This window comes from Callospermophilus lateralis, unplaced genomic scaffold (genome assembly GCF_048772815.1).
Source record: "Callospermophilus lateralis isolate mCalLat2 unplaced genomic scaffold, mCalLat2.hap1 Scaffold_86, whole genome shotgun sequence".
Classification (NCBI taxonomy): Eukaryota; Metazoa; Chordata; class Mammalia; order Rodentia; family Sciuridae; genus Callospermophilus; species Callospermophilus lateralis.
This window is the reverse complement of record NW_027516693.1, coordinates 5,056,389-5,069,496: the sequence shown is the minus strand read 5'-3', so window position 1 is coordinate 5,069,496 and position 13,108 is coordinate 5,056,389. Positions and strand designations below refer to the sequence as shown.

Below are 13,108 nucleotides of genomic sequence, written 5' to 3'. Positions count from 1 at the left end.
AATTTTATTTTCTTACATCTTTATCAATTTTCCTTCAGGTGCCATGCTTCTTTTTTAGAGTTTATGTTATTTTATTAGTATTTCTTTCATTTTTAATGTTATTTTATTAGTATTTCTTTGTATTCATTTTCCATAATTCCATATTTTCATATATCTTACACTATATTCCCCTTTAATTTCTTCTCATATGTTCCCAATTTTATCTCTATTTAATATGCCATGGCATGCAGAAAGGAGAATAAAGGACTACCCCTTTGGAGACATTAATATATTCCAGACATTCTACTACTGCACTATGATAAATTATATATATTATTTATATACATAATTTTTTCCTGTATTCATCTTTTAGCCAATATTCTTATAAAAATCAAAGTGCAAAAATTTGGGGCCAGACTGCAATAAAACAAATGGAAATATACCAAACCTTATAAAAACTGATCTCAGAATTATTGAGTTTCAGATGTTTACTTTCTGACACACTTAAGCAGTTCTTATCAAGATGTTTATTGGACCCCACAGTGCCAGCTGGAAAGCTGTCTACCCCTCTACTGCAGCTGTCTATTCTGTGAGGTCTTATGTCCACACCAGGGAACGATACTGAAATTTTAAAATGTGTTTATTTTATAGAGAATCACAACCAAAAAATGGAATATTTTAATGCTTTTCCAACAACAACAACAACAAAAAAAAACTAAATAGTTTAAACCTGCCTTTTTCTCAAAGAAGAAATCTAGTGCCATTGCTCTAAAGCAAGACAAAAATCTGGGTATATCACTTTAGCAGAGCACTTAAAGGCTGATTAGAGAGTATTCATCTTTTAGCCAATATTCTTATAAAAATCAAAGTGCAAAAATTTTGGGTCAGACTGCAATAAAACAAATGGAAATATACCAAACCTAATAAGCATAAAACTGATCTCAGAATTATTGAGTTTCAGATGTTTACTTTCCGACACACTTAAGCAGTTCTTATCAAGATGTTTATTGGACCCCACAAGAGCCACTGCTTGCCTTCTTCTGAGTACGCAAGTGACTCCTTTCAGTCTGTGAAAGCTCAGCCCTTTCTCTTGCCTGCCAGTCTATCAGTCTTTTCATTCTCCACAAATTGCAAAATACCATGGGCATGCATTGCACTGAATATTCATGCTACAGATGAGCTCCTCCAGCTTCACGAAGTCCTCCTTGTTGATCATCTTCTTTCCTGCACTCTTCCTCCACTGGTTCTTCTTCCAGCTTTGGACCCAGTTAGCGATGCCACATAGAGTAAACATGCTGTCTATATAGAACCAATTTATTCATGTTCTGAACCCTTGGTTTTTTTGATGGCTTTGCAGACTGCTTGGATTTCTGTTCTTAGGTTTGTCTGTCACCTGGGAAGTCTAATGCCTACAATTAACAGGTGACTGGGCCCCAGTAGACAACTATTCCTGCTCTTGCTCTCCTCTGCCCATTACTGGAGCAACAACCATAAGTGTAGAATCTGCCATCACAGATTCTCCCATATAAGAAAATGTGTCCTTGACCATGTTAGGGGCTAGCTTTTCATTTTTTCTTGAGTATTTTGTGCTTTGCTCTCAATCTTTTTTATTGAAGGGCTTCTGCAGCTGCTTGGTTACTTTCACTTGGGACACCTGGACATGAGTATTCTCCTGCTCTTCTGAACCATCTGGGTTGGCAGTTTCCAACAAAGGCACAGGCCACATATTCTGCGGCAAAGTTCTTAAAAACTAGCAACAGGAAACCAATTCACTTATGCTCTGTGCTTATTCCAGGTAGGGAACAGGCCAGTACTGAGGCCACTGAGCAGGTTTGGAACATCTGGAGGCTGCAAACAGCTGTGGCCACAGCATACTGTGTCCAAGGAGACTGTGCTGGCCAGAGGCAGCAGCATTCTCTGCATTGCTCAGCTGTGTGTGGCCCACTACATCATACTCCTGAGCTCCAACCCCTGGAGCTAATTTCCACAGGAGGCATGGAAGATGTATATTAATATGGATATATTGATATGGAGAACCAAAGAGGTGAAGTAGCACATCTAAAGGCTGCACAGTGGTGAAGGAGTAGCATATGGTTGAGAGTGGTGTTCAGATTGGGTAAATGAAAGCAAAAGTGAAGCATACAACTAGGAAGGTATCGTCACTTTGTCCTTGTATTTCAGGGAGCTATGGGGATTCACGATGGTTCCTTAAGATAACCATGACTATGTGGAGACACAGGAAGAATTTCTTTTCTGTGACACAAATATATGCTATTCAAACAGAATTTCTTGTGGCTCAACAATAAGGAAAACAGCAAGGCAGAAGGATATTAAGAAGGATTCCAGCAGAGACTGAAGGGCTTTACCAACAGAAAGTCACTCACTTAGTTCCCTTAGTGAAAATTTAGTGAACATTTAGTGGGTCAGGATCTCTTTAAGTATACAGACTCTTTTTGGATCACAAAATCATCCTACAAAACCACTTATCTTCTTTTCATCATGCATCTTCAATTTCATTTTCTCATTAATCAATTATATTTATGACATTTAACCTCATAGATTTTCTTCCTCTCCTTGTTTTGTTTCATTTGTCAGGTTTTATGCTCAGCCACACTTCTGCAACTTTCCACTTGGTAATTTAATCAGGAGTGCATTATCTCTGAACCTACACTGGTTTACTGCAGCCCAGGAACCTGAAAGGCATACCTACTGGAAACTCTTTAGTTTTTCTCAATGTATTGGCTTTCCACTTAAAGTATTAACAAGAGATAAATCCAGAAAATTGCAAAACTTCTACTATCATTCAAAAGGAGAAAAATGTTGAGCTATAACTGAAGCTGAGTGTTAATTTAACCACTTTGAACATCATTGCATTATCAGTATGTAAAAACAGGAAATGTTGAAAAATTTGAGAAGCAACATTTTCTTACTACATCAGATGGAGGTACAGACTTAAAAAGTAACACTAACCTTTCATGTGAAAGTGCACTAAGAATATAAGGATTGCAAAGCAACTAGAAAATGGTTCAAATTTATTTGATCTTTTTGTGGCATGGTCATGTGAACATACATTTCGCTGAAAGGTCAAACTTGTAAATGTTCCACTGAATATTCTGTGCCTCAGTATCTAAAAATGTGACACTTATGCTGTGTTTATTCAGCACAGGAAGAATACACTCTTAAAATATTAGGCTATTATCTTGATAGATTTCAGAGCTCATGTACTGGTAGTTGTCATATGCATATGTCTTTTGCTGAAAGATGCTAGTAAAAGATATTTTCCATAGTGCATGTAAAAGGAGCATATTCATAATTGATCAGCCATTTGGAAACTGGATAAATCATACCAGTTGCATTTATGAATCATGGAGTTTCTGCTTTACTTATAAAAATAGTAATTACTTCTTTTGAATAGGTGCATTGCAGTTCTAGTAGGTGAATTTATGTGGTTTAAAAATGTATTTATATATTTCTTGTTTAAACTCTGAACTTCTTTTTCAATGAGACATATAAGTAGAAATCTTTTGAATAAATGACTTCTTCATTAGAACAGTTGGTAAGAAATCATATTTCTGTTTATCAAAGTCAGACACATCTATTATAGAAAGAGAAGAATGAACTTTGGAGTACACACTCACTTAACCCTGACTTGATCACTTTATTATTTAGGTGATATTCCCTAAAAATTCCATGAAACAATTTATTAAACTGTGTCACAAAGAAAATTGGAAGCCTTTGGAGATATTGCACAAGGGAAGAGTAATTATAGATATAGAATACTTAATAAAAATTAGAGAAGAAACTAAAATGAGTAAAATACAATGAGATTCAAAAGAGATAAATGTATAGATAAACAACAGAGATATATATGTATGTTTTATATATTTATATTTCAGAATTCATTTTTCAAAAAATATAGTTTTCATGATAATATTATTAATTAAAGCAGTTAGAGGAAGAAAAACCTGTTAAAATATAGATGACTATGTTCTATCATAAAAAGTCCTTCTCTCAGGAACAAGTTCTCAATTGTGAACTTGAACCTTGGAAAACTCATTTTACTTTTTAATCATAACTTCATTTTTTTTTGCAAATGAGGTGATCACATTTCTATTCTATCAGTGATATATTTTTCTTGAATAACATAAAATTAGGAAATGTGATGACATGACTTAGATACTTGGGGCAGTGATAAATCAGTAGGTTAAGAGAATAAGTTAGAAATGAGACACACTTGAAAGAAAGATGCATATCCCCAAAGAGATCACCAGAAGGAAGACTGCTAGCAACCCTACGTATGCATATTTGTACTTTCGTCAAGGAAAGTGGAGACTCAATAATAAATTTGAGGCCTGCAGAGATATCTTATTTTACTTTGGAAGGGATTCTTCCTTTGAATTGAGGTTTTGTAGAGACACTTGCCATTTAGTGTCCTGTAAGGAAGCCCTCATCCATTGATATTTTACACACAGCAACTTCCTTTGTGAACAGATTACTGAACAAATCAACAAGGGATACAGATATAGTTCAGTGGTCGAGTAGTGCTTGCCTGGCATGAACATCACCTTGGATTCAAACTTAGTACTACCAAAAGAGAGAGAGAGAGAGAGAGAGAGAGAGAGAGAGAGAGAGAGAGAGATAAAAGAAAAAAAACTTCAGTAAGTTTTAATTTTATACATATATATATATATATATATATATATATATATATATATATAATATGTCTGCATATCCTTGATAATCCTATAAAAGATACTAGCAAGTTTATGTGAGGATAGAAAATTCAGAATCTGATCATCAGAAAAAAAAATCATGTTAAAAAAAAAGAAAAACATGTCTTTTAATCTTCTGATATTATGCCTTCTCTATCAGGTCATATCAATTATAAAGCAGAAGGTTTCACACCTTATGTTAACCAGTATACAATATTACATACCAGGAAAGTTATATTGATTTAGTATTGAATGAGGATTTATGCCACCAGACAGTAGAAACTGTAATAGAAAGGGTTTCATATTTTTCTCCAACTCCCTTTTTTATCCTGAGCACTAACTGGAACCCAGAATTCCACTAGAAACCATGCTGTGCTTGGCAATTGCTGGGCAATTGTTGCTTCTTTTCAAATCCACCTCACCTTTACCCAGTTATAATGCATCATAGCAAGTCAAATTTCCATTGCCTGGGTAGATTATTTTCTGTGTTATTGTTTTTCTGTGTAAATGTTCAAGAGTATCGGTATTTCCTTAACTGGAACCTCCTGGTGTCAAATGATTATTTGATCTTCTTGAAAAGAATCATTTAGGAAGCTCTTCATTTGAATCTAATTTTACTCTCACTGGATCTATATATAGATCTCTTCCTTTGTTCAGTGGGACAACATGGTTTATAAGAATTTTAGTGAGCTAAGTAACTAGGCATTTTTGTTTTTTAGTCACATGGAAGGAAAAGATTCCTAAATCTAATTTTACCATCTATTATGCCTGTCAAATCTCCCACTAATTTTATTCACAAGTAGCTATATTTGGCTAGTTTGAATTATGCATATGAAACTATATTCCTGTTTTGATGTAATTTTTAAATTAAGTTTTAACTGATTTATTTTCATAAAAGGCCATGACAATTTAGGTATTTGTAGTCCATTGTTCTTTAAGCATAACTTATTCAAGATTAATTTGAATAATTTAAAATTATATAATTACTACTACTAGTAATTAATGAATTACTAAAGAGAATGGCTTCACATATTGTTCTTTTACAAAAGAATTTTTTCTTTCAAATGAGAAGGTAGATAGCAGATGACTGTGCTGGGTATAATTAGCTCTGATTCAACCTGTGGTTTTGCTTATATTTTCAGTGCATCTATAGATAGGAAAGAGTAATGGGAGGTTAAATATTGAAGATGAGGAGATAGGATTGAGATAACAAAGTTGTTTTCATCATGACAATACTACCTGACGTAACGTATAATGCTTGGAACTTCACTACAGTATATGTCGACTTTCATATAATATAGAATTAATGGATGATCAAAAAATCAATGTCTTTGAGAACTCAACACAGCTTTCTCATTTCACCTGGCTTTATGTAGTGTCTGCTCAACCAGAAACTATAGCAACAAGGTCATTTAGAGTCTTACCAGTGCTCATTGCAAGAGCACAAAGTAATTAAGATTCTTGACTGTGAATAAGCAATCTCGAGAAGAATGCTATTGTTTTCTCCACTTGTTTCATTGCTATTTTTGTTAATAATGCCATATACTCTGCTTTAATCTTTTCCCCTGACATTGTTCAGACACAAGCAACCAGCTTTGCTTCTGGTGCTTTTGTTTTTTATTGTTTTTTTTAATTGTAGGTGTACAATAAGGTGTACAATAATCAGATAAACATAGTGAACTGATTAGTGTAGCTAAGCTCATTAATGGCCTCTCTCTTCATTGCCCCTGGTTCTTTCCCTTTGCAAGATTTTTCTCTTCCTCCTAATTCTGCTGCTTAATGGAGGTCTTTTAAAATATTTTCAGGAGTCACCATCCTCATAGGTTTATATTTCCAATTGTCCAACACCATCATGGTCACCATTTCCCCTTTGGTTCTATGATGGATAGAATGATCAAAATCAGGCTTTGTGTACTTTTTTGTTTGACATAAAATATTTAAATAAGAGATTATTATTGACCAGTCTAGATGTATGAGCAACTCAATTTTATTCACTGAAGGAGAGTGAAAAATCCTCTCTGGGAGTAAACAGAACAGATGGCATGAGGTCATTTGCATAAAAAGGAGAGGATTTGTGTTTAAGAGTGAAGTACTAATGAGGTTCCAGGAAAGGAATCAACACCAGGATTGATGGCCTCTAAGCTTGATGCTTGACCTTCTTCAGCTCCACTAGGTACAACTAGTCGATTTTGTCAATGTCTTGCTTATAGCTCTGGTTCTTCTTATCCCTGGGCTATCCAGAGTCAATAAGTACTATTTTCAGCCACTAAGGACACAGTTCATGCTCTGAATGGCAAACAGATATATTTATTAAGAGCATATCCTTTTCAGGGATTTTTATTTAAAGGCTTAAAGAAATAAGTAAAGCAGACATTTTTGGAGATGTGCTGTAATAAGCCATAGTACATATATGCAAAAATCTATTTGAAACCATCATATATCTGCTGTGTCTGCTCTTATATAAAAGGAGGGAGTAAGCAAAGAAAGAAGTTGCTTTTACAATTAAGTGATCAACTTAAAAGACAATTTGTATATAAAAAATATATCATAAGAACAAAAATGTATCTTAGAACCTGATTCTTAAACTTTTCACACCCCTCCATAAAAACAGAAAAGTTAGTTTCAGAGGAATATTTGAGTGTCTTGTTCTGCATTATACTCTGGAGAATAAAACAAGAAATTTGAAATTGCGCACAAAAACTTTTCTAAAATATGCTAAAATCTCAGCAGTGGCAAAATTCTTTACTATTGAAAGAGCTCTTCAGTTATGACAATTTTGTACATACTTGAGTCAACTGGAAGGCCCTGATATCACAAAATTTTCTGGAAAGCACTTTTAAGTCAATTCCACATTTCACTCTATATTTGAGAGAATAAACTCCATGGAGCAGTATATAATTAGCCCTATGCAATGAGCCAAAGTACTCTCTCAATGATGATTTTATCAAAATAAATGAAAAAAAAATGGATTAAGGGGTAATCTGAGGAACCTTCAGTTCTTTAATATTCCCTGAAGATAATTGGCTATAATCTATGACTGATAAAGAATGAAAGAATAAGGAGAGTAGTGAGGACAGACATTTCCAGAGATACAAGACATCAGACATTATTTTACTTTCTCTGTGATCTGTGACACCCCTGCGGCCCCTCCCAGCCACCCTGCTAGGAGGCCTGGCCTCCTCTGCCACAGACCTGCTCCCAGGTGGAATGAGACTCCACACCTATGGGAGGCCAGCCCTCAGGAAGGGTCTGCCCCAGGGCCACAGCTTCGGGTGTGGGCCAATGCGGGGCAGCTCAGTGTGCAGGTGCGCTCCCTCAGGGCTTCACACTCAGGCCAGCCTGAGAACTGGGTGGATGACCAGGGGACCGCCCTCCTCCTCCCTTCGCCCCTCACCCACGTGTCTTCCTGTCCACCTCTTCCCTCTGAGCTGGCTGGACAGCTGCCTCGAAGCCCAGAGCTCTCACAGAACCCACGAGACCAATGTGGGAGGGACGCTCCATGAGCCGTGAGCCCAGGGCTCCTTTCTGGCCACCGGGCCAGCCTGCTCCCTCTGCAGCTGCCTCGCCACTCCCACCAGGGTCCCCAGGGCTGGGGGTCACATTAACCCTCCCCACCCTGCTGCTGCTAACAAACCACGGCTTCCCTGAGATGCCTCACTGCACTCTAGGGAGTGACTCCCCCTTTCTGCCTGGCTTTTTAAATGCACCCCGCGAGGAGGGCCTCCTGGGAGCTCCTCCTGTCGCAGGGCATTGGCCTGCTGGGAAGGCTGGGGCCACACGCTGGGTGGGTCTGCTCTGCTCTGCTCTGCGGTTAGGGCACCATCCTCTTCCCTGTGCCAGGAGTGAGATGAAGTGGTGGATGACCTCGCTGGCCCCCAACAGGAGGACCAAGTTTGTTTCCATCACATCCCGGCTTCTGGGTGAGTGCCAGCCTGGCAAGTGGCCACTGCGGGGGCTTTGTACTCGCTCCCTGGGCTGCAGCTTCAGGCCTCGCACTGCGCAGGAGCTTAGCACCACCAAGGATGCCGACCCCAGCTTCGCCAGTGCTGGACAGTCAACATAAAGATAGCAATCACTGGGTCATAGGTGACAGGAACCACGGGGACACCAGGAGGAACCTGGGCCCAAACTCCAAGGCTCTTTGGGGGTTGCCTGTTATTTGGAAAGCATCTAAGACCCAAAGGTGCATGAGCCCAGTGCCTCACAGACTAGCCATGGCTCCTGGCTGTGACCTCTTGTCCTGAGCCCCCAAATCACCTCCAGGGCCACACCCTGGGGTGCCTTCTGAAGCTTCAATTGAGCACCGCCTCACATTCGGAGGGTCCCTTCCTCCGGTGTTCTCTCCCAGAACTCCTGGCTAGTTGGGGGGTGTTGCCTTTGGAAGCAAGCCCCCCTCCCCCTCAGGTGAGCCCTGTCCGTGGCTGGGGAGTTCACATTCCTGTATCAAGTGGGGCTCAGCCACCCACCGGCTGCAGGGCTGTCTCTGTCAGCCACTGCTTGCCGGGGTACAGGTGTGGGGCCACCATGGGGACATGCCATCCCCCCTCTCCTCCCATCAGACTGCCCGCAGGTCCAGTGCATGCACCCGTATGTGGCCCAGCAGCCTGATGAGCTGACACTGGAACTGGCTGACATCCTGAAATTCCTGGAGAAGACGGAAGATGGTGAGGCCCCGGGGACCCCAGCCCTGCTCCTCTCCCAGCCCAAGGGGTTGTTTTCGTTGTCTACTTTCCTCCCCAAAGTGAGGTCCCACTTCACCCCTCCCAGCAAGCCCAGCGGGAGCAGGCATTCTGCGGCCCCCTGCCCTCGGACATCTGGCTTCAATTCTCCCATCACAGTGGAAGGGAGGTGAGCAGAATGCCAAGCCCCAAGCCAGGCCTCCAGGGAAGCCTGTGAGCACTAGCCTCGGGGCTCCCTGGGGGCCAGGACCCCCCCCCACGCACACAGATGACATCAGCACCAAATGAAGTTCCTTCCCAGACCCTGCAGAATTTAATTTTATTAAATTAATTTAATTATTTACAGTACTGAGCGTTGAACCCAGAGGCTGTCCACCACTAAGCCACATCGCCAGCCCTTTAAAAACTTTTGAGACAGGGTCTCTCTAAGCCACTGAGAATCTCCCTAAGTTGCAGAGGCTGGCTTTGAAATTGCATTCCTCCTGGCTCAGGCTCTCAGTCGCTGGGATCACAGGCGTGGCCACTGTTCCTGGCTCCACTTTCCCTGTTTCTCTGCCTAGGCCAGGTGACCAGCCCATCCCGGGAGGCCTCCTCCACTCAGGCCCCCTCTGGGCCCCATTCCAGATTCCTTCTTCAACTGAATACACACCTGCTCAAAGGTGACCTGCAGAGAGCATGCCCCAGGCCCCCCAGAGCTGGTGGGAATATGCCCCCAGGCCCAGGTTGGGGGTGGGAGAAGGGGGCCGAGCAAGCAGTGGGGGAGAGGGCCAGAGCACTGTGACTCAAGTGTTACCAGCTCAGAGGCCACTCTCAGCTGGCTATAGAGGCCTTTGGGAGGCTGAGGCTCTGAGAGGAACTGATCAATAAGAAGGTGACCTCCGGGTCCAGGCTTGGGGCATGGACTCCAGGGGGCCCCTTGGATGCCTCTCACTCTGGTGGCTCCTGGCCTCCTATGGGAGTGCTGAGGGGTCCAGAATGGGCTCCCGCGTCAGTGTGGAGCTTGTGTCAGAGCCTATAGCCTCGTCCTCTGCATTCGCCACCTGCCTTCCCAGCTCACTGGGATGAACCTGGCCTGGGCACTCGAGCCGGGTATGCCAAGCTGCTGCCTCTGAGAAAGGCCAGCTGTACTCAGTCCCTCAGCTTTGCTCCCCAGACAGGAGCCTTACTGGGGGGAGCTCCACCCAGGCCCCGGCTCCTGCCCCTGCCCCTGTGGAGTGCCTGACCCTGCTGCCCCTCCTCCTCAGGGTGGATCTTTGGGGAGTGCCTGCATGACCAGGAGAGAGGCTGGTTCCCCAGCTCCATGACTGAGGAGATTCTGAACCCCAAGATCCGCTCTCAGAACCTCAAGGAATGTATCCGTGTACACAAGATGGATGACCCCCAGCGCAGCCAGAACAAGGACCACAGGAAGCTGGGCAGCCTGAATCGGCAATGACCCCTGTCCCAGCACTAACCTGCACAAGGAGGGGTGGGGGAGCAGGCCTGGCTGGGACCCTGGCAGACAAGGAGGCCCTGGGAAAGGACAGACTGGCACCTCCCCAGGGGTGCAACAGGATTTGCGCACGCTGGTCCCTGCCCATGCGGTGAGTGTGCCAGTATCCCCGCCCTCGTTCACTCACAGACTAGCAGCAGCTGCCTCCCCTGGGTCTTCATGAAGGAGTCACATTGTGAGCAGTACATACACCACCTCCCTCTCTTACCTCTTAGCGGTGTTGGGGGACAGGCATGCCCAGGGATCACTAGTGTCCCTGAGCCCGGCGTCCCTGGCAGGCCAGGTGGAGGGTAACAACTGTCAGGGTCCCCTGCACTGCACATGCCCTTCCCTGCCTTGAAAGCCATTAGAATCTACCAGGCACACCCAGGGGCTGCCTTTGCCTGACGGAGCTTGATGAGCGGCCCTGGGTCTCTGACTCACGGGACTGAGACCAGCCGCCTCTGTCCTCCTTCCCCTGCCTCTGCCGCCTCTGGCTGCACGACCAGGCCCTGCTCCATGGCAGGCCTGCCCAAGCTTGGCTGGGGGCCCATGTCGCCTCTGGCTCCTTGATGGGCTGGATGTAACTTGTGTCTTCTGGCCTCTTAAGGAGCCTAGGTGTTTTATGGAATGAATTGGTCACTGCATCATGTATGGTTATGGTTCTGAGAAAAGCAAATATCATTTTTTTGGCTGCATTAAAAGAAGCATCATGTATAAAATATAAGAGGTGAAGGTCTATCCTTTATTATCCAGGTGCACACAGGAAGGAGGCATTTGGTTCTGGCCCAGGAGATGGGAGCACCTTTCAAGGCCAGCAGGGAGAGGCATGTTCCAAAGGATCAAGTCTTCAAGTCCCTGAGGAGGCTTCCGAGGCAGGGGAGAGCAGCCAGGGTCAGGTCTCCAAATGGATGGGGATTTGAGCCTCCACTTGTGGAAGGAGGGAAGCAGCTGTCAGAGGGAGTGGGGGACATCTTTACTGCATGGAATTGAGAAGAGCTTTGCAAGATCACAAGGGCAGTGAGGTGGTCCCCAGTTGGGGGGAACTCCGCACCTGACCCAAACACTAGTTTTAGACACTTCTTCAAGCCTTCAGTAGCAGCCAGTTACCAGGGGCTGCAACCTTGTCCCTGGCCTGGCTGGCCAGCAGAGCTACCTCATCCCCACCCCTGATTCTGTCCCCTGAGTGTCCAGGGTGTATGCTGGGACCAGGAACACTCTGCCAGGATGAAGAACACTAGAACAGGCCTTGGAGTTAGAGCTAGTGGGACTTCCTAGCATCTTCCCACAGGCCATAGTGGGGGTCTTTGGCCTTTCTGAGACCTCAGACCCTTTGAGCATCCCTGGGAGCATGTGTCACCTGCAGCAATGTGGGCCAGCTGCGGGGCAGAGGGCCCTGGGTGCAGTAAAGAGACCTAGCTCTTGGGGCCTCTTGATGCACCCCCACTGGGAGCACCTGCACCAGGGTCCCCCAGGAGTGGGCAAGGGAGGGGGCCTCTTTCTGAGCCCTGGGGTGGGGGAGGGGACAAGCTAGGGCCTGGAGTGTGTGATCACCCAGGCTTTCTGAATCTGGGAACAGCATATTGAGTTGGATTATCTTCTCCATTGAGGATTTTGACTGTTCAAGGTCATGTGGAATGAAATAATTTCAACAGTTTCATGAAAATTTATAAGCAGACCCTTTTAGCCCATGATGTGCTCTGATTTGCCAGGAGTGGAAGTTGTTCCACAGGCTTCTATGGGGTCTGCCCCAAGTGTGTGAGTGTGGTGATGGTGCAGTTCTGGCTCCAGAGTACCGAGGAGAAACGGGTCTTGGAGAGAACCCAGGAGAAACAGGTCTTGGCAGGAAAAAGTGCCCTTGGGGGCTCAGGGAAGCCAAAGAGGCCAAACAGTTTTGAGAGAAAATGGTTTTAAAAAGGGGGGTCAGGGGGGTAGGGGAGACAGCTTCTCTCCAGCACCCCTGCCCAGGCCTCCTCCAGCTGCATAAACCACAACCAAGGGATGGCTTCTACCTGCCACTTCCATGCCCAGCTCCCACAGCCCCAGGGTGGGCTAGAGTTGTGCTTCAGACCTGTGTGCCCAGAGCAGGCCACTGTGAAACCTCTCCAAATGATCAAAGCTGTTTCCTGTTAAGTGTGGAAGACAGAAGGCAAGACAAAGGACAAAGTTCCAGGAGTTGGGGGGAAAGGCGATTGGATGATTACTAAAACATGTTTTAAAAATCAGGAGATTAGCTAATTTGTTTTTTGTTATTCCAGCAGCAAATG

General features: G+C 43.9%; 1 protein-coding gene and 1 pseudogene across 1 annotated transcript; one reads left to right on the top strand and one right to left on the bottom strand.

Annotated features, from left to right (window-relative positions):
• Positions 1 to 1,056: 1,056 nt before the first annotated feature.
• Positions 1,057 to 1,902, bottom strand: LOC143641121 (ribonuclease H1 pseudogene; annotated as a pseudogene).
• A 6,288-nt stretch (positions 1,903 to 8,190) lies between these two features.
• On the top strand, positions 8,191 to 10,913 carry LOC143641120 (ephexin-1-like). Its single transcript, XM_077108516.1, has 3 exons — positions 8,191 to 8,611; positions 9,251 to 9,355; positions 10,615 to 10,913. Exons 1-3 carry the CDS (start codon positions 8,191 to 8,193, stop codon positions 10,803 to 10,805), a joined length of 717 nt encoding a protein of 238 aa, XP_076964631.1. The 3' UTR covers positions 10,806 to 10,913.
• Positions 10,914 to 13,108: the final 2,195 nt, after the last annotated feature.

Excerpts from the sequence above, each read along its gene's own strand:
- LOC143641120 (XM_077108516.1), top strand. The coding sequence starts at position 8,191 with ATGAGCCGTGAGCCCAGGGCTCCTTTCTGGCCACCGGGCCAGCCTGCT. Across the intron at positions 8,612-9,250 it reads CATCACATCCCGGCTTCTGG|ACTGCCCGCAGGTCCAGTGC; the intron begins GTGAGTGCCAGC and ends TCCTCCCATCAG. Across the intron at positions 9,356-10,614 it reads CCTGGAGAAGACGGAAGATG|GGTGGATCTTTGGGGAGTGC; the intron begins GTGAGGCCCCGG and ends CCTCCTCCTCAG.